General features: G+C 34.9%; 1 protein-coding gene across 1 annotated transcript in view; it reads right to left on the bottom strand.

The window, feature by feature from the left end:
- Window positions 1-22,054, bottom strand: part of HUWE1 (HECT, UBA and WWE domain containing E3 ubiquitin protein ligase 1) — a 1,068,888-nt gene that overhangs the window by 743,294 nt on the left and 303,540 nt on the right. The window contains exons 26-28 of the mRNA XM_090396304.1: window positions 13,901-14,146; window positions 7,801-8,001; window positions 536-820 (exon numbers count right to left, since the gene is read on the bottom strand). Coding sequence (XP_090252430.1) covers window positions 536-820; window positions 7,801-8,001; window positions 13,901-14,146 — 732 coding nt within the window. The remainder of the gene's footprint in view (window positions 1-535; window positions 821-7,800; window positions 8,002-13,900; window positions 14,147-22,054) is intronic.

A 22,054-nucleotide genomic window follows, 5' to 3' on the forward strand; every position in this document is an offset into this window, starting at 1 on the left:
CTGTACACCCCTTGAGGGTACATGACAGGAATTTGATGATGATGATGATGATGGATATGTACAAAATCGCATTCGGCAAGGGTTTGCCATATGTGTTCGAACTGTGTGTAAAGCAGGTTCTTTTGAATAGTTTGTTCACAGGATGAAAAACTGGAGTTTTCAGGAGAAAAACTTCTGGTAAATGAGAATGGCTAATTCACCTTCAGTTGAAAAGCCTTGGTCGAGGATCTTTACATTTTATGTGAAATACTGGAGTTTTTCACAATGGTTGGAAAGTTTGGACTTTCCAACCAAAGGACAATGTCAACACCAATTGAGAAAGTTATGCATAACAAAGAACTGCTGATATACTAGATGATTTGCTTATAAACTATATTGTCATAATTGGCATTTTAATTTTTAAATCACTTTACTAACTTCACTTTTCCTCTTCATACTTTACCTGCTTTACAAATAATTTACAAACCATATATATAAAAAAAAATAATAAAATAAATAAATTACATAATGAGAACAAAAGACACCAGTTACTTGCCTTAACTAGAAGGCCAAACAATTCAGCAAGAGCTCGGCCCAATCTTGAAGCTCCTGAGAGAAGTGGTTTTATTTGTTTTATTTGAGTTTGCAAAAGAGAAGATTTTCCTTTTACTTTTCCATCAGCATTATTACCACCAGATTCACCTGAATAACTTGATTCATCAATTTCCATTGCAGAAGATCCACCATTTGTTGTTAAAGCTTCCATAGCTGATGTTACATCATTAGATCCAAATTCACCTGTTGCATGAGTTATTCCCCCTACTGCTTCTTCTTGTTTATCCTAAAAAAGCAAAAGCAAAAGTATCCTATTAAAAAGTGGAAAAATTAAAGATACTAGAATACAGCATAAGGCGATTTGGTTCACTTAAACAAGAACAGATTCCATTTATTCCACCATCAATCCTGAAAAACTTGCTTTTCTTACAATTCTTTTGGTCACAAATTAAAACTTTTGTTTGCAGATGATATTAAAATGTAAAGGATGTTAACGTATGGTTTACTGCTTCAGGTAGAATTAAATAACCATTTTGGACTTTGGGAAAAAAAAGAAAAAAAAAAGGAAAGTTTTGCATCACCTCTGACAATTCCAACATCTGTATAGTGCAAATAGCAAAAATCCACGAATAATTGATTGCCCCTCCCCTCTCTTAGAAAAACTTTAAAAAAGTAAATATACACCCAACTGTCCATGGCTCATTTCTACCACACTTTTTTTTTTTTTTTTTTTTTTTTTATAAATCAGCTATTTTCCTTCTTGTAAATGCTAATAAAAGAGAAATCTATAAAATGATTTATTACATTTGTCAACATATTTAAATCAAAACTAAAGGAAAAAAATTTCTTATTCATATGAACACACATCTCATTAGTTAACAAAGGAAAATATTTTTTATTTTACTTTAGCCTGTGTTTTGTTGTACAGATGGGAAAAGGTGCATATCTATTCCAATTCTCAAGCAATTCAAGGATTTTGTGCTTTAAATGGATCCTCAAAGGACTACAGCATCCATTGGTTTGCATTCACTTCCTTTTTGTCTTCTACATCAATTGAACTTTGTAAAAGCACATCAAGATCCTCTTGTGTTAACTCATAATTAGGCTCTTGTAAGAGTTCTATCTCCCCCAGGTACCATGTCAGACCTTCAGACCCTCTCCTTCAATACAATGTGTCCTGTTAATAATTCCTTGCAATTTCAGAAAGCAGAAAGGGTTTCTCATGGTATTTTGCACAGCTTATGGCCATATTTTTTTTCCAGCATGCATTGACTGTTTTAGTTCCTTCGGTGCTTAACTTCATGATAATAGTTATAAACAGATGTCGCTGTTCCTCTTAAAGTTGTCAAATAAATTGGCAATCTTTATTTTATTTTATTTTATATATATATATACATATATATATATACATATATATATATACATATATATATATATACATATATATATACACAGGGTGTTCGGGATAAATTTGACAGTTTCGTAAGGAAAAAGAAAATCTTCTTTGTATCTATTAAATTTAATGAATTGACAAAAAAACATTACAGGCAGAGTTAATTACAATACTATCAACAAGATTTACTCAAAATAACCACCATTAGCATCGATCACAGCTTCAATTCTGCTTCGGAACCTCGAACAAGCTGATGCTACAGTCTCCCTGGGAAGGGCCGCAAAAACTGTTTTAATTTTATCCATTAACTGGGCTTTTGTATTACTGGAAGTGCGATTGGTGTCTTTTTCAACTGCGCCCCATACAAAATAATCCATGGGGTTAAGGTCTGGGGAGTTTGGAGGCCAAACATTTGGACTGGTGAAGTCGTAGAAATTTTCAGACAACCATTTTTGACTTTTCCCAGAGGTGTGGCAAGGGGCCGAATCCTGCTGCCATACATATGGCCTACCATTGGCTACCCTTGTTATCCAGGGCTTGACTACAGTTAGCAGCTCCACGAACAAAGCCCGAATTCCAATGCCAGGGTTCTTCAACACCTGTTCCTGCAGATTTGCGAGGAATTCTGCTGTACGAACGCAATCAGATCGTCTGCTAGGGATCTTTCTTCTTGCTACATCCTCGTAGTCACCATTGCAAGTCTCTAGTTCATGCCTGATTGTTTTTACTGTATTCAGGGAGCATTGGGCAGCAGTCGTAATATCCTTATTTTGATGGCGGGCACGAATCATCATGATACAAGTTATTCTCTTCCATGATTCAGGTGGGTTCCAGCTATCCATCCTTTCTGACATCTTGTATATGAATGAAGAAGGGTCCAAACTTTTAAATGAAGAGAAGTGTGTGTTAATACATGTAACTTACGGAAAAATATAATTAATTATAAATATGTCAAATTTATCCCGAACACCCTGTATATCATTTTTCCATTCACACACATTCCATTTATTCACATACATAAGAATTGCACTTTTGGCACACTAGCTTTCCTTCACCCTTTTATAAATGTACTGCACTGTAAATTCATTAAAGCTGTATATTTTCCCTGTGGCTACTAAAGTTTTCAGATCTGTAATCTAATCTAGAAGGATAAAAAAAGTACTCATAGGAGTCAACTCACAAACACCACAGTAATAATCTCTCAACCACACAAAACCGATTAAAAATTTCAACTAGACCAGTATGTGCTGGTACCTTACTGATGATGTACACAAACGAGTACAGCTGCACAGTGTATACGTAGGAATCAGCCTAGACACGTGACTTATGCAAGCCAGATCCTGAGCAGGTGGTCAGTTTTTCGATGGCAGAAAGACTCGTATAAGAGAATGGCCTAAACTTGAATGGATTTGGCATCAGGTACCTACAGAAATTATTTATCAGGATGCAATCTGAAGCAGAAAGTCTGGGGAAAAAAAAAAACTTTCATATTCAATTTACCAACATCTGTGACATCAAAAGCAACTTAAATGGCCTGCATCTTCATCTCAATCAACCAAACCTGATGTTTTGTTTCTTAATAAACCCCAAATTTCTACTAAATCAACCACAGCTCATCTTAATTCCACCCAGTATGACTCCTTCCAACAAAAAGAAGGTGTTCTGCACAAATGTTCTGATATTCATTGCCAAAGGAAATCTAACCTAAAATCTCACCTTTATGACCTCCTTCTGTGGCTTAAACTTTCTTTGCCACATTTTGTTTCATTCATCTGTTGCCTTTATCATTCTTCCAATTCTAAAAATCATATTACCTCTTTGACATCCTGTCTTCAAAGACTGATTTCAATATCCATAATACTATTTGGCTCTATTTTTCGAATTTCACTGGCCAAGCTCAAAGAAAAGCAGAGATTTCTGCTATAAGCAATAACTTAAAACAGATTATTCATCTCCCTACCAGAATTTCTGACATCAGTCAGAAATTCCTCTTCACTCAGCCAAAACTTTGGATCTCATCCTAACTAGTTCTCCTTTCAGATATTGAGTTTGCATTTCTGCCCCCTGATGGTAATTCAGACCACAATCTCATCAAGTTTTGCCTCTAGTGGAATGTCTTTCTTTCAGCCATTCAAAACCTTGTGTACTCTAGCATTACAACAATGCTAAGTGGGAGGAATGAAGCGACTTTTACCCTTCTTTCCATGGTCAGATTACAGTTTCCATTATGTAGATTCAGACTGTTGTAATCTTGGTACAGAAATAGTCCATATTGGGATGGAAAGTTTCATTCCTCACTCTGTTGAAATTCTCCAAGTCGGAGAACCATGGCTGTCCAAGTACCAGGACTGTTGAATGTTTCTTCAGTTCACATGAAAAAACAAGGAAATAAGTGAATATTTATTTAAAGACCATATATTTCAGTGAAAAAAATTACAGGCCATCATCAGTGGTAATATAATTCTACTATGTTAATTACAAAGTAGAATGCAAACAATGAACTCATGTGATACAATGAACCGAAGTGAACAGAAGTGGCTTGAGAGCAAAACACCTTCCTCCTCCACAGCCTACACTTACCCACAACCTGTAAAACAACCACTAAGAGATCAGTCTAAATTCAACAAAGTAGAAAATTCTCTGCTTGTGTCACTGGCATTCAATATTTGCTGATCACTAGCCAAGTTCTTGTATGCAACTTTTGTCTACCTCTGCTACCTCCTCTATCTCACTCTAATGACTGCATTGAAAAATCACCTAAAAATCACAACACAATGCTTACAAAACAACCCTGGCAAGTTATTTCCTTTGCCTAGAACTTCTGCCAGAAAGACATCAAAAGAATTTTGAATAATTTGAATACCATGACAGCTGGACTTGATAGAATCCCACCCACTGTACTCAAGAGATATACTCTTGAACTAATATCCATTCTCTATCATCTCTTCACTAAACTGTACACAGACTGGTATCCATCCTTGTATGGCAGAAAGCTCACATACAATGAGCTCCCCTTCCCTCCTCACCACCAAAAAAAAAAAGAGATAAATGTTTACCATCAAGCTATCAACCTGTTGCTCTCACATCAGTTTTGTATAAAGAAATGGAAAAAGTTATCAACAGTGAACTTCAACATCTTGAGAACTACTCTCTAATTAATGACCACCAGTATGGAATTTGCCATTCTACATCCACAGGAGATCTGGCCTAGATCACAAACCTCTGGGTCCATTCCATGAAAAAATTTGGAAAAATCTGTGCCATTGCTTGTCATTTCCAAGACTTTTGATAAGATCTCGTTGTTTAAAGATACTTTGACACAAGGTTTCTTCAGTTCACATGAAAAAACAAGGTAATAAGTGAATATTTATTTAAAGACTATATATTTCAGTGAAAGAAAATTACAGGCCATCATCAGTGGCAATGTTAATTACAAAGCAGAATGCAAACAATAAACTGATTTGATACAGTGAGAGTCGCATGATGTTATACATAAACCAACTCAAAGACATAACTCATAAAACACTTACTGTTAATTGTATTTTTTGTTAAAAAAAATCTATGCTATGTAGTTAGAATAACAGTCTCCTATATTTTAGTGAGCAGCAGTCACTCAGATTCAAGTTCAGATGGTGAAAGGCTTCAAAGCTTTCTTTAAATAAACATTCCAAATTATTATGACAAAGATGGAGCAAGCACATTTCATACCATATGATATTGTGGTCTACATCTATTCTGTGCTGTGCCAAGCCAGAGATCTCAGATTTCCTTTTAACTAATGTAAGATTGGTGTTCTTGTATTCTCTTTTCCACTGAATTCAGTATACCCAAAGCAACAAAGGTGACTCAGAGGAACTTCGTAGATACCAGGAAGAGCAAGAGGAGAGGAGTACATGTGGCATTAGAAGTTAGAAACTATGATGATAGTTTGTTAACAGGAATGTTGGTACTCCTTTCTTGCGAGGTTTAGAAGTAAGATGAAAAATTTTAAGAAACCTCCTCTCTTCCGTTTCTTGTTCTTAGATAGGAAGTGTCAGAACGTATTTAGCATCTAAATGAAAAATATTATTCAGAATTACTTCGAATAAAATACGTGAAAATCAACCTACATAATAGTTAGAAAGATATCTGGAAATGAGTTCGATTTCTGATCGATTGCTGACTGCTCAATGCCACACGAGCTCTACTGTTTTACTTTATGACATATTAAGAAAACGTTTGCGTAGTTATTATGCAAATGAAATTGGAAATAAGATCTAAAGGAATTAAAGAGCACTTAATGCGGTTTAAATTATGTCACGAATATTAAATATTTCTTATAGAAATCAACTTATTTATTTCATACCATTTGGTAGTCACTAGATTATATTTCTTAATAATTCTAGAAATTGGTTGTGAGATGGCAGAACAGTATGGGATATGGACTCTACCTACAGTTTCTTTATTTGAGCTAGGTGTGTAGTCTACTCTGAGAAGCTATGGAGTTTATATCATCTGATTTTTATGAGTTCTTTCAGCATAGAACATATTGTTTGAGCAAATCATAATAAAGTTTTGATAAGTCCATCTTCTGGCAAATATAGTGGGTGAGTCACACATTGAAATCCCAAGTGGTGTATACTCTGTTGGTTTTCATGAGCAATATGAGAAAGTGTGTTGTCCTGCAAAAGCAACACACCTCTGCTCAGTTTCCCATAATGTTTTTCCCTTCAGTACCTCCTTCAATTCCTTCAGAGCTATTCAATAAACTGCTGCAACAGTGTCATCCATTTTGAGGTACCTGGTAGGATTACACCATCCATATACCAAAAGACAATGGCAAGAACCTTGTCTGCTGACTTTTGGATTTAGAACTATTTTGGCCATGGAGAAACTTTGTCTTCACTCCATGGACTGTTGTTTGGTCTCTAGGTCACAGTGATGAAGCCAAGTTTCATCAACAGTCACAAAATGTCAAAACATTTGTGCCTGTTTTCTCAAAATGATCCAAAATCCCTTGGGATAACAGTACATTCTCTCTTTTCCTCAGAATTCCAACATTTGGGAGACTCAATTTGCTCAGAGCTTCTGCATGTACAGATGTTGGTGGATAATGACAGCAACTCATTCCATGGATATATCCCAAGAGTCTTTGCAATATTTTTGGATGATATTTGTCTATCATTAAGGATCGTGGCATGCATGATTTCACACCTGAAAACATCAATGCACTGCATCGATGTTTTCAGGTGTGATCGCTGTGGAAGGTCTTCCTGACCTGGAGGCATCTGTTGTCTCTGGATACCCAGTTTTAAGCTTGACCACCCATCTGGTGAGTCTCAGTTGTAGACTTTTCTTGCAGCACAAAAAACTTGATGACAGCTCTCATCTCTAAGTCTTGAAATTTCTTCAAACCTCTGACATGTCTTCTTATATATTTTAAAAGAAAGAAATTATTACAATTTGAAGAAACATCCAAAATGCTCAATTTCTGATCTTCTGGAAATAAGTACTAGTAAATACACTAAGAAACAAGCCTGAGACAGAAAAAGGAATGTTTCTGATGACTCCCTGAGAAGTATGAGAATTTCATTTAGAAACAAACATCAATAAATAATAAATAGCTTTTGTGTGTGTGTGTGTGTGTGTGTGTGTGTGTGTGTGTGTGTGTGTGTGTGTGTGTGTGTGTGTGTGTGTGTGTGTGTGTGTGTGTGTGTGATGGGTCATGTATACAGATTAAAGAAACTTTCCCTAGTTTTAAAACAGCTGAATAATTTCAATTTCTGTTAAAATAAAGAATTTTGATTTATATCTCTAAAAAGAGTTACCAAATTTTGCAACAAAACATAATATTTATGACATCTTTCAAAAACACCTTAAGAAATTCCACTAACCTTTGGTGTTTCTTTAGGAAGTAATCTATCTAATTGGTGCTTGCCAAATTGACAACCAGGAGGAAGTGCATTTTCACTGCAGAGTGCTAGCAACACCGTACTTTCCCAGACAAGTGAAGTATATAATCTACTAAGTCCCATTAAAACATTTAATCCAAGTTCAGAACCCCAATGGTTAATAGAAATGGAACGTATATCGCTCTGAAAAACAATGAAATTAATTAGAAAATAATAACATAAGTAAATGTTCTTTTTCAAAATAAAAAACATAAGATTAATTTCATTCTTAATTTCCAGTCTGCCATGCCATAGTTGGATTATCAGTATCACAGTACCAATAAAAAGGGTCAACCAGACTATAATTATTCCATCATGACTGAACATTTTGGCAAATTTTGTGCATGCAGATGTTTTATAAACTATCATGATTACCAAATTTCATATTTAGATGTAGGTATATTGAATTTGTCAAGCTAAACCTGAGCAATCATTTATGTATAGGTGCAGCTTCACAGATCTTTGCATAAAAATTCTCTCTCACATACACAGTAATAAAATTTGATTTATCATAAATGCATAGAAATATATGCACAAAGATCACTCTCAAACACTATGATAGGTTAATTAACATACACATATGACTCACTATAAAAAAATCATTCACCAATGATTTTGTTATAGTGAGATAATGGCATGGATGTTTGGTTAGAACTCTTGGTTCTAACCAAATGCAATCTACTACAGCAAATTATTCTCCTCCTCATCATCAAATTCCTGCCATGTACCCTCAAGGGGTGTACAGGATAGGATATTTTACAACATGAAAAAATTACATCATTACTAACTTCCTATCTACAATTTTCCTCCAAATCAGTCTGTTACTTATCAAGACTCCAACATTATCAGATCGTATATTTCTATCGTCTAAGGCACTTTGTACCGTATCAATCCACCTATATCTTGGTCTTCCTCTGGGTCATTTTGCTGCCAACCTGGCAGAGAACACTTGTTTTGCTAATCTTTCTTCATCCATTCTGTTAAAGTGACCATACCACCTGAGATTAGCTCTGCTAACGCATTCCTGGATGTTGACAATGTCAAGTTCTTTCCTAATATCCTCATTTTTAATATGATATTGCCACTGATGCCATTTGCTCACGTATATAATCTTTCTCAGAACTCTCATATCTGTGGTCTCTAGTCTTCGGTCAAGTGTTTTACTTCTGACCCAGCTCTCAGATCCATAAGTTAAAACTGGTTTGAACACTGTCTTGTATACAGCTAATTTAGTGTTCCGACTAATTTCTCTCTTATTCCATATGAATTTATTCAATCGACTTCTTACCATACCAGCTTTGTTGATTCTGTTGTCTATTTCCATATTTAATCTACCATTCTCACTAAAAATCATGCCTAAGTAGATGAAATGTTTCACTTGTTCCTCAGGTTCTCCATTCACAACACAGTTGACATTTTCAACGATTCTGTCTATTTTCATTGTCTTTGCCTTTTTATTGCTGACCTTCATACCATATCTATTACAACAGCTATTCAATTTAGTCAGAGAATCTCGCAGACTTGTAGCGGATTTATTTAGAGTATAATATCGTCCGTATAAAGCAAAGAGCTGACATTAACATCTCCAATTTTGATATCATGTTTAATACCACTTTTCTCCATAATATGATCCATATAGATAATGAATAACAGAGGGGATAATGTACATCCTTGTGTCACCCCAGATTTAACATTAAACCATCTTCCTGTACTTCCTTCAATTCTAACTGCTGACTTACAACTCAAATAAAGACTAAGTATTGCTTGATATAATGCCTCATTGGCACAATATAACTGCAGCGTATTGAACAGCTTCTCTCTTGGCACCTTGTCATATGCCTTTTCCAAATAAACAAAACTTAAATACAGATCTCTGTTATATTCCCATGCTTTCTCGACTATTTGTCGTAAAGTGAAGATCTGATCCTGACAGCCTCCATTTGGCCTGAATCCAAATAGAGGCTGTCAGGATTTCTTCAAGCTTTTCCTCCACAATTCTTCTCAAACTTTTCTCAAGTATACTTGCATAGATCTTGCCAGGAACACTCAGTAGGGAAATACTTCTATAATTCTCATATTCAGTTTTATTTCCCTTTTTATATATGGGTACTATGAGAGCTCTACTCCAATCATTGGGAATTCGTCCCTTTCTCCAGGTTTTCTGAACTATGCAGTGCAGCCACTGTAGGACTCTTATACCACCATACTTCAGCATTTCTTGTCGAATATAATCTACTCCTGCTGCCTTTCCACATTTCAAGCCTTTGATGGCTTTTTCTACTTCAAGTATAGATATTTATTCCTGACTGCATAATTGGGCAGTGTTTTTTTTACCACTGTGCTGTCATCACTGCTTGTTTCTTTTAGCAGTTTTTCAAAGTAATAATTTCATACTTCAAGGATATCTTTTTCTCCCGTTTTCATGTCACCTTTATCATCTCTAACTCCTTTTACAGCACTCTTCCCTCCATTCCTAAACTGCTTCAACAACCTCCAGAATATTTTTCCACCTTGATATTTATTTTCTATATTCTTGCCAAAGTCCTCCCATGACTTTTATTTAGCTAGTTTTACACAGTTTTTAACATTCTTGCATTTGTCACTGTATTCTCTAAGAGCACAAGCTGACTTATTAGACAGGAACTTTTGATGTGCCCTCTTCTTTTCCTTCACTGCCTCTTTAACTTCCTGTGTCCACCAGGGAGTTCTGATTTTTTTTTTTATCCTTGCAGACGACCTCACCACATGCCTCTTTGGCAGAATCAATCAACGTTTTCTTCAGTTTGCCATGAATCTCCAAGGTTTGATTCCTGTTCTCAAACTCTTTCATTTTCTTTTCAATAATCTTTCTGTATTTTAGTCTATAGTTCACATCTGAGAGCTGCTTAACTTTTATTCGTTTTAAAACTTTCTTGCATGTTATTCTTTTCATTATGAAATTCAATTTCATCCTGCTCAAAACTAAATAGTGATTACTTCCAATTTCAAATCCTCTGTACTCTGCACCAGGGAGAAAACATCACTTTCAAAAAATAACATAATCAAGGAGACTTTTCTTATTCCTTTCCTCTTCTCTCAATGTGAATTTGTGCACATTTTTATGTTGGAACATGGTGTTAATAATAACCAGTCCATGTCCTGAACAGAAATCCAACAGATATTTGCCATTATTATTAGCTTTGCTCTTTTCTCCAAATTTTCCCAAAATATTTTTGTATGTCTCACAATCATTTCCTACTCTATTTACATCCCCAACAAGGACAAACTTTTCCTTTTTCATTGTGTCAGTTGCTTTTTCTAAAGCATCAAAAAATTCCTCCACTTCTACCTTAGTAAAACCTTCTGTAGGACCAGAGGCACAAATAAGTCTCATTGTCCCATTCTCCATTCTGATATTTGCCCACATTACTCTATTTGAGACTGCCTGCCATTCAAGAAGATTAGCCTCGTATTTTGTGTTGAATACTATGGCTACACCTTTTCCTTGATTGTCATTGCCTGAATATAACATTTTGTATTTACTGCTCAGAGAGTTCTCACCAGTTTTTTTCTTTTTTGTTTCAGTCTCCCCTATTATGTCGATCTGGTACTTATCTAATTCCTCAGCTAGCTCCATTTCTTTGCCATTCACACTTCTTATGTTGTTAGTACCAATCTTTAACTGTGGTGATGTGGGTTGGGGTGTGTGTGTTCAGATTTGTTCCAGTAGCTGACTTTTCGCTGTTCGCCCTGGTTCCCTGGCAAAAACAACGGGGGCCGTGTTTAACTGGGCGACGCACCAGCCGGCATGAAATCTTGTCGTGTTGTATCATCATTTTTTATTTTGGTTTAACCAATAAGAATACAATTTGGTCAGCTAAATCCCAAATTGCCAGCCCATCCTCGTTTGTTCAGTATCCAAGTAGATACCCAACAGGGTGCACCACGAGAAGGTGAGGATTGTACATTAGGTCAGAAGCCCTGGTTGGTTCTCTGCATTCCTTTAAGGCTATGTGGAGGTCTCCTCTCAGTTATACAGCTTTGACCCTTAAGCAGTCCTATATCATACACACAAATTTTTGTTGTTTAAAAAAAAAAACAGCAGCAGGAATTAGCAGACACATAGAAAAGCCAATTGAATATATGCCTCTCATATAACAGTTATCATGTGACAATTTCCAGTTATTCAATATATTTTTCAGAATCTTCATGCATTTTCTTTCTTAATTCCATTACTACTGTCTAATCAGCCACAAAAAGTTCAAACAATACCTGGTACCAGATTAAACTACTACATATTCTTAGTTTGTGAACCAAAGCCATTGCTAATATCCACACACTATCGACATTTCACAAGAATGCAATACACAAACGCACACAGTTGCAAAAGATGTCAAAATTGTGCTTTGTGATTGCAAGTAATTAAAAAGAGAAGGGTAAAGGATCATGCATATTGTACTTGTAAAAGTTAGGAATGTGATCATTTAGAATACACACACACACACACACACACACACACACAGCAGATAAAGCCAACTTCAGAAAAAGATAGAATGAACATGTGAGGAGGATTTGGCATGGTAGACTGGAAATTGGATTGTCTAGAGATACTCATTAAACATTCCTATTCTTACAAGCATAGAGAGAGAGAGAGAGAAATGTAGGCATATTTAGTGTTTGATTCAAACAAACAGCAATTGGGCTGCAAAAAAATAAATAAAAGAATAATAATCTAAATACAGGGTGTTCGGGATAAATTTGACATATTTATAATTAATTATATTTTTCCGTAAGTTACATGTATTAACACACACTTCTCTTCATTTAAAAGTTTGGACCCTTCTTCATTCACATACAAGATGTCAGAAAGGATGGATAGCTGGAACCCACCTGAATCATGGAAGAGAATAACTTGTATCATGATGATTCGTGCCCGCCATCAAAATAAGGATATTACGACTGCTGCCCAATGCTCCCTGAATACAGTAAAAACAATCAGGCATGAACTAGAGACTTGCAATGGTGACTACGAGGATGTAGCAAGAAGAAAGATCCCTAGCAGACGATCTGATTGCGTTCGTACAGCAGAATTCCTCGCAAATCTGCAGGAACAGGTGTTGAAGAACCCTGGCATTGGAATTCGGGCTTTGTTCGTGGAGTTGCTAACTGTAGTCAAGCCCTGGATAACAAGGGTAGCCAATGGTAGGCCGTATGTATGGCAGCAGGATTCGGCCCCTTGCCACACCTCTGGGAAAAGTCAAAAATGGTTGTCTGAAAATTTCTACGACTTCACCAGTCCAAATGTTTGGCCTCCAAACTCCCCAGACCTTAACCCCATGGATTATTTTGTATGGGGCGCAGTTGAAAAAGACACCAATCGCACTTCCAGTAATACAAAAGCCCAGTTAATGGATAAAATTAAAACAGTTTTTGCGGCCCTCCCCAGGGAGACTGTAGCATCAGCTTGTTCGAGGTTCCGAAGCAGAATTGAAGCTGTGATCGATGCTAATGGTGGTTATTTTGAGTAAATCTTGTTGATAGTATTGTAATTAACTCTGCCTGTAATGTTTTTTTGGCAATTCATTAAATTTAATAGATACAAAGAAGATTTTCATTTTCCTTACGAAACTGTCAAATTTATCCCGAACACCCTGTAGATGTTTACAACATTGCTATATGTTGTAATGTGGTCATTACAGACAGCGACATAAATTATCTGTACTTAATTGTCAATAAAATTTTTTGTACATAAAAAAAATTCAGGTCAGAAAAGGTTAAATAGCTGACTTCAAACTTGGATATAATGGATTGTGGGTAAAGATATGAATACATTTATGTAGAATAAAAGCTTAATTACTGAAAACACAATTACTAGCAGGTTTCATGACTGGTGTTAGAAATAAAACAGCTCAATGGAAATAGACATAAAAGAAGAAAATTATGGAAGTGAAGAGATAGTCTCACTGGCAGAATCATATCAAAAAGTAATAAAATCAAGACTATAATGTTAAAACGTTCTTTCAAAGTTATCCAAATTTACTTTGAATTAAGTGCTTACCCTTACCTGTCCAGTTCGACATATGTGAACAAACATATTGATGTAAGCATGAGCTGCAGACATAGCATGCAAAAGAGGTGTTGCCTGGGCAACAGATGTAGCTTCATTAATATTGGGGGCACTGATGAATTCTTCCAAAAGCACACTGCCACCAGGAGGATCTAGTGGACGATGAAGAGGCTCCAAACTCCGAAGAACTTCATTTAGATGGAGAAGACCTTGTTTAAGAACTTGAGGTTCGTGGGCAAGATTCTAAAAAAAAATTTATAAAAGTGAAATGAACATTCATTGCTTAGTAATTAAGAGACAAGATATTATAATTATTATTATACCTCCAGGAGTCACTGACTCATCGTGGGAGGTTCTCCATCATATACACACATTTCATTATATCATGACTTCAATGCATTCACTGTCTTCAGTCACTCCACACTTCCAGGTAATGCATTCCCATCACCTCCATCTCTCCATGCAAAAAAAGATACTCCTCACTCCTTTGCTCATCTTCCTTACAGGAGGATGCTTCCCAAGGATGGCCTCTTGTTCTTCCCCATCTCCACCCATTCTATGAAAAATAATCTGGTAATAACCCCCTCACCAAATGTCTTGTTCATGCCCCCCTCCTAACCACTATGCTCTGCAATTTGCATTCCTGTCTTCATACTCAACATTGCAGAGACCAGTAACCTCCTTAGTCAATCGTCTCTTAACCCTTTTCAACAACTCTTCATCCTTTTGAAGAACAGTGGCCAAATCAACATGTGGTCTGATCAGTCTTATGCAATGGAATGATAACATGCTTACTCCTACATGTCAGCGTTCTCTGCATTACTGCCATAACATGCTGTGCTTGTTATGGCAGTAAAATATAGTCTTGAATGGAATCACTGGAGGAAGATAAAGAGACGGACCAAAAAGAACTTGGCTAGAGTCTTTGAAAGAAAACTCACAATTATCGAGAAAAGAGATGACAGAAACGGACAGACAGCAATCCCGATGACAAAGATTTACTCATAAAGACTCAACCCATCATCTGATGGATGAGAAAGAAGCAGAATGAACTCTTGCAATAAAAGGATATGACAGAAGAACATGTGGCATCTATATTCTTGGGATTTTTTTTTTTATCATTACTGTTAAGATTAGGATGCTTGATTAGAATTTCATTGGCTTCCTAAAATTTGTGCTCATATGACGTTTTGGTGTGATGATGAACATGTGCCTTTCCAGTTAATTCTATGAGAAGTATTCAGGACATGATCAAGAAGGTAAGATTTACCACAGGTATTAACCACAGGAATTTTACATCTAGTTTCACCTATATAAGGAAAGTTACAGATACATTTGAATATGGTATACTCAAGGACAGGTGAAGAAGGGTATCTTCGGACAAGTTAAATAAGTTATTTAATTCTGCAGGAGGTTTAAAGGTGGCATTAAATTGTATTTGGTTATATTCTTTATTTTATCTGATATCCCATTAATGTATAGAAGGGCTACAGGTTTTATGGTAATCGAGTTTATTTTTATTATTAAGTGCACTTGTATGAAGAACTTTGCTAGTAGTCAGGCAAGTAGAATAATGATTGATCATTGTCAATATATATACTGTTTGAATTGCAATATAGCATGCCTCATATATGTGTGTGTATTCCAGATGATAATCTTAATATGAAGGTCGAAACTTCATATTAAAGAAATTATTGTTAACATGGTGACAGTCTCGATGATTTATCAAAATGAATGCTTATCCATGGTCTTGATTAATTCCTAATTTCATTTTTCTATTTTTAAATTAAGAATTTTGTTGATTAGTTGTCTTTATGTTGTTGTAATGCTTTTTAACATGCTGTTATTTGTATTTTAGTTGTGTTTCAGTGTCGCTGCACTGATGATGTCTTCGATGCTTGGGCAAAATTTTATCATTTGAGTAGCTTTCAAATTAGCCTTCCTCACCATACACATCCCCCATCTCAAATTTTAAACTGCAACTTACATACCTATTCTTATATAAATACTAATGTCTACCTAGTATATCAATGACAAAACTCACAAATTACTTGCATTTTTTGTTTAAACCGATACATTTACTGTATCCAGTAAATGGGTTGAGCACATAAGAATGCTGACATGTTCAACCATACTAAGTTAGATAACCAATACAGATAAGTTTTTAGAACACTTGAAACAAAGGAAGAAAATAAGTAAATAAGTAGACACAATAAAGTTTATTAATAAGATATACGTATAAACAAATATTTCAATCTGAAACTTAGATATCTTCCAATTCCAAAAACTTAAATAACAGAAGTGGACTGCAAAAGAATGATGCAATGCCAGTGTTGACTCACTGTGCACAGGTATTGCAACCTCTTCCAAATGAAACATATTTGTCCAAAGTATGAAAGAAGACAATCCCAAGACATCTACTAAACACCTGGAAGGGAAAGAGGAGTGTGTCCTTGGGAGACAGGCAAGATGAGAATTTACTTGACAGAAAAGAAAGTAGAGACAGGCTTTTTTTTAAAAAAAAAAGTTCTTTGAAATTGATTCCAAGATTCCAGCATTATGTGAGAATAGGATCCTACATACACAGTCAGGGTTGTATGCATCAATAAGCTGATTTGCTTCCAGCTGAACTAATCAGTTGCATAATTCCATGAATAATGTCATATTTTAGTTTAAGGTTATAGAGGATGGAGTAGATACACATGCTCAATTAAAAAGCATTTTGATGACTTTTTTTTTTTTTTTTTTGAGGTTGAGGACTTGCTTAATCCTGTTTTTATGTATCATCCTGTGAAAGTAAGTCTACAACATACTGAAGTTTTTAGTCTGCAGATGGAGAACATGTGAGAAGGATATCTGGAGACCTAATTTTACATCCTTTTCTTTCTTCATGGAGAATTTAATGGGCAGAGAGTAGGGATGAATATCTTGGTAAAGAATAAAGATAGAGCAGCTTCAGGATGTGGCCAAACAGCAAAGCCTTCAGTTATCATCCGCACAGCATACCCAGAAATGAGGGCATATAGAAGCAAATAATTTTACTTTTTTTTTTCAAGAAATAGTAATTTAGATGAAGCAGCCTAAATTGATAGGTAAAAAACTGCTTTTCTGCTAATGTTTTTGCTACCATTCATAGGTGCTCAATAGTAGCTATCCCTATTCTGTAAATTGATCAGATTTCTTGACAAAAATACTGAATATTTTAAAAATGAAAAATACAAATCATAAACATATTACAAGTACAAATAAACTGCTGGCTGAGTGGTTAGCAAATCTACTCTCCGACCAAAAAGCTGTAGGTTCGAATCCTGCCATGGGCATGAATGTGTGGGAATATCTACGTGCGAGATGAATTTCATCACCAGATCTGAGACCACCACTCTGCTTATTAGAGTTCTAAAATGACTTGAAAAAAGTCCTATGTCTAGTTTCTGGAGTGTATATCAATAGTAATAATAACAATGACTATTCTTAGCCCATCCATTTCATGGGTGAAAGCTACATTAAAAAAAAAAAATACAAAAATGGAAATATAATTCATCACATCAGATTACATTTAAATTTTTTTTGCAGATTATAAAACAAATATTACATGTATAATGCTCACCTCTAAAGTATAAGCTCATCTGAGTTACAAATGTATAACAATTACACAAATCAATATACAAAGCATAATGGTGCAGTGCACAAATATATTAACAATCAAGAACAACATTTATAGAATAAAACCCACCCACCTACAGAACATATCTACACACGCAAAGTACAATGCACAGATTATGCAAGGGAATATTTCTGCACTGGTTACAATCTCATATGCATGCGCGTGTGTGTGAGACCGTGAAACCTCTGATTTCATGGTCACAGAGAGGTCATTGGTCAAAATGCTGGATATAAATTTTGTTGTGGGAGGGGGAAAGTGATTCCAAGCTACAAAAAGAAGGTTGTACTTTTTTTTTTAGATAGAAATGGTTTTGGCACAGATAACCTGACTGAAGCAAGCTGATAATTAGAGCCATGATGTCAGGAGGAAATTTCTTCTAAAAGAAGAACTGTATCTGTGATTGGGACATTGGTGAAAGGGGAAGTAATGTCGAAACATAGTGATTAATAAATCTTTGTTGTTGTTGAATGAAATGTCCTTAATTTTGTTTATGATGTATTGGGTATTGTATGTAGGAGGGGAAATGACCTTCCAATTCTTAAGTACTACTGCTTAAGATGAAGAAACTGGAGAACTTCTTAAGCACTACTGCCAGTTTTTGGCTAGGTGATAATTATGGCTGTCAATTTCTTTAACTACTGGCTGAAGTGTACATTATTTTCATTTCTTTTTAGCCATAAATTTGGGAAGAACTTGCATAGGGAAGTATCAACTTCTTATCTGTTCTTACCTGCCTTTTTTTACCCTTCTTAATCCATAATGCTGAGTAATGGTTAATTCATTGGCATGTGTTAGTGTCAGATAACAACTGATTCATTTTTTCTGGGCAAGATGTTCAGTTAAGAACAAAGGTAGCATTACCTTTGGTAATTATATCTTTATTTATTTTAAGTGATTTTATGGCTGCTATTTCTTCTTTGGTGAGATAGTTCTTTAAGGTTTATTAATTGAGGAATTGCCAGAAAAGCACGCATTTCCATGTGCTTGAAAATGCCATTGGACTCTCCAACCATGAAAGAACTTTTCAATGTTCGCATAGAATAAGAAGTACTCCCTGATCAGATTTCTGTATGTGGTAATGTGATTTCATTTCATCCTAAGAGAGGTGAGTCAAAAAGATGGTGTTTTTGTATTACTTTGTGCTTTTGGAATTTTATATTTTAAGTCCACTTTTCTGCAGAAGTATCTAATGTTCCTACATATTGATTACCAGATATATAATTACCTAAGTAGTAAGATATTTAATAGGGCACATTCAGCATTCATGGTAGTGTGTCTATATTTATTGTTGGATAAAATATGTACCATCATTTCTTATTTTGGGCAAGGAAAGATTAGCAAAACAAGTGATCTCTGCCAGGTTGGCAGGAAAAAGACCCAGAGGAAGGCCAAGATATAGGTGGATTGATATGGTAAAAAGTGCCTTAGAAGATAGATATATAAATATAAGATCTGACAATGTTGTAGGCTTTGACAGGAAACTGATTGATTTAGCAGAAAATTTTCATGTAGTACTATCATATCCTGTACACCCCTTGAGGGTAAATGTCAGGAATTTGATGATGATACAATTTGTATTAATTTATTTTGTAAAGAGATTACTGGTGTCACTGTGGTGAGATACATTCCTTCCAGGGTTATTATATTGAACTGTGTAACAGCCTGTATCCAGGAAATATACAATATTCTTAACATTGTCATAATTAATTTTTTTAAAAAGAAGATGCAAGGTAACATAAATCGTATTCTACTGCACACTTCTTATGTAGTTTCCAGTTATGTTGCTGTCAAATATTTATCCTAACATGATTTTTTTGGCACTGTCACATTTCAAAAATCATTAATAATAATAATTGTTTTTAAAATTTAATTTCTAGTCACCTGGCTCCTATGCCAGGTGACTAGAAATTAAATTTCTAGTCACCTGGAGTATGCTCCTGATATTCATTGTGGGGATGTGTGTGTGTGTGTGCGTGCGCTTTTCATGCAACTTATCTTAGTTATGTCTTGTGTTATTCATGGTTCCATTGCTTTGCACTTGCCTCCTTATAGTATGACAGCTACGTGTTCTACTTCAGTATTTAATATTTTAATGAATTTGCAGCAGGCATAGTAAACATTGGTTTCAAATTTTATCTACTCCCAGAAAGTACTAGCTAAATTATGTTTTAATATGCTGTAGCTGACTCTAGGATACTGGACACTTGCATCTTTTGAGTATTATTTGCTTATTAAAGATAGATTTTGATAGCTATTGGAAAGTAATCTGTGATTAGCTGGTTTAACATTGCTGTCTGGATTTTGTTTGAATTTTGTGTGTTCTAGTAGATTCAGACAATGCACAGCCAATGAATTCATTCGTAGCAATATTTACATATTGCTAAGGACCATACATGGCTAATAAGTTAATATAATTGAGAGTTAATAATATAATAACAGATGTTCCTTAGCAATTGATGTCATGCAGAAAATGCTGTCCAATTCTCGTGTAAAGACACAAGGTGTGTAAGTGTGAGATCTATAAATAGTCATTATGCAGTAATTGTAGTTCTCAAAGTAAATGGGTGAGAATGTTAACATTCTCACCCATTTACTTTGAGAACTAGTTAACATTCTCACCTGTTTCTGTTGTACTGCTAATATGATTAACTGTTAAAGATCTTTGAACAACGACTATTAATTCAATCCAGATCTGTTGTAATCCTTATAATGGTGATATTTTTAACATCTTCAAAATAATTTGTCACCTTCTGACATCTATATTTGTTGTTTGTAGATTATAATGTAGGTATTTTAATGCCATGTTGTTCACCATTAGTTCTATGTGCTTCATTTTATCTCTTATACTTCTTAGTTCCAAATGAAATACTTTTAGAGAAGATATTTTACTAAAATGAAAATTCTTTTTAAATCTGCTAGATCATTGCAAACTATACACTTATCAAAATTAACTATACCAATTCCATTGTAATATATCCATTGTAAGATACGAGGGTGGTCCGAAATGTTCTCGGCATCAACCATAGATTGTAACACTATCAGCAAGATTTTTTTTTTTTTTCCCTAAGTTGGTACATCTGCCTTAAGCATCCAGGTCAAACTGCTATTCATTCTGTGAAGTATTTTTTTTTTATACAGCTGTCTGAAGCAAAAGTGTTGTCTGTATAAAACTGAGTATCATGTGGTTATAAAATTCTTTGTGAAAGAAGGTTTAATGCCAAAAGAAATTCATTTGAAGTTCATAAAAGTTTATGGGCACTCTTCTCCTTCATTTTTGACAATTAATAAATGGGCTACAAAGTTCAAACGTGGCTGTACCAGTCTTGAAGATGATCCATGTGAAAGACGTCCAATTTATTAACCAATAGTAACCAATTTATTAATAAATAAATCTACAGATTTATTTATTAATAAATTGGTTACTAATTAGGAAAAAAATAATGATTTTTTTAAAATTATGTATAGGCAGCACCCCCACTTAAAACTTCATGGTCTGCCACTGGTTAAGATAGTTTCTTATCATAGTATGACAGAATTGAAAAGGATGGCCATGATAACAAATGAGTAAATGTGTACACTTGGTTATTCAGTAGGAATCATATGGAGTTTGTGGATGTGTGGCTTATGTAGTGTGATGTGGGCAAACATCAGAATTGGGAACTGGATCTTAACACACTTTTCTTTTGCTACTTTCAGTAACTCATGTCCTTCCTCATACACACTTCTCTCCTTGCAAATCATTTGTTCTAGCCAAAACAATCACCTTTATTCCTTTGCATTCTATAGTTATATTTATATATTCTATAGTATCTTGAATTTTAGAGACCAGGAAGAATTGTTTTATCACTATGTCACCAAGAACACCTCTTATAACAGAACTATCATACAAAACAATCTCCTTAATTTTTCCTTCTCTCTCTCAATCAAGCATTCCTTTCTCTTTTCTCACATATTTCTTTCTGTTCTCAGCTATACAACTTGCCAGGCATTTCTGCATTTGCTCCAGCTCCATCCTGTCATAACCATGCTATCTCATAAATTACAAACAACTCTTCATTCTTCATGTCTGTCACACATGTTTTAATGGATATTCTATGTAATAACTCAATCTCCCAATCCAAACTGCACTACTGACACTTAGTTCTAACATTTTCGCACACACACTTTCAAATAAAAGTTCCTTTGGAGCAAGTACATTTTGCAGATACTGGATTGAACAAAGTTCCCTAGTTGAATTCCTTGAACAATGATGATTTGCATGCCATTGTTTCATATTGGTGCTATGTGCAATGCTATGTAGCATCATACAGAATGACTTATATTAACTATATTTAAATAAAAATTTAACTTAAATCTCAACACTGCAATATAATCTAGTTCTAATACAATTTTTAACTAATATCATTATTTTTTTTAGGGGTGCTTAAGGGTCAAAGCTGTATAACTGAGAGGAGACCTCCACATAGCCTTCAAAGGAATGAGGAGAA

The sequence above is a fragment of the Typopeltis vanoorti genome, chromosome 1 (genome assembly GCF_054136105.1).
Source record: "Typopeltis vanoorti isolate ZY-2024b chromosome 1, IOZ_Tvanoo_1.0, whole genome shotgun sequence".
In the NCBI taxonomy this organism is placed as follows: Eukaryota; Metazoa; Arthropoda; class Arachnida; order Uropygi; family Thelyphonidae; genus Typopeltis; species Typopeltis vanoorti.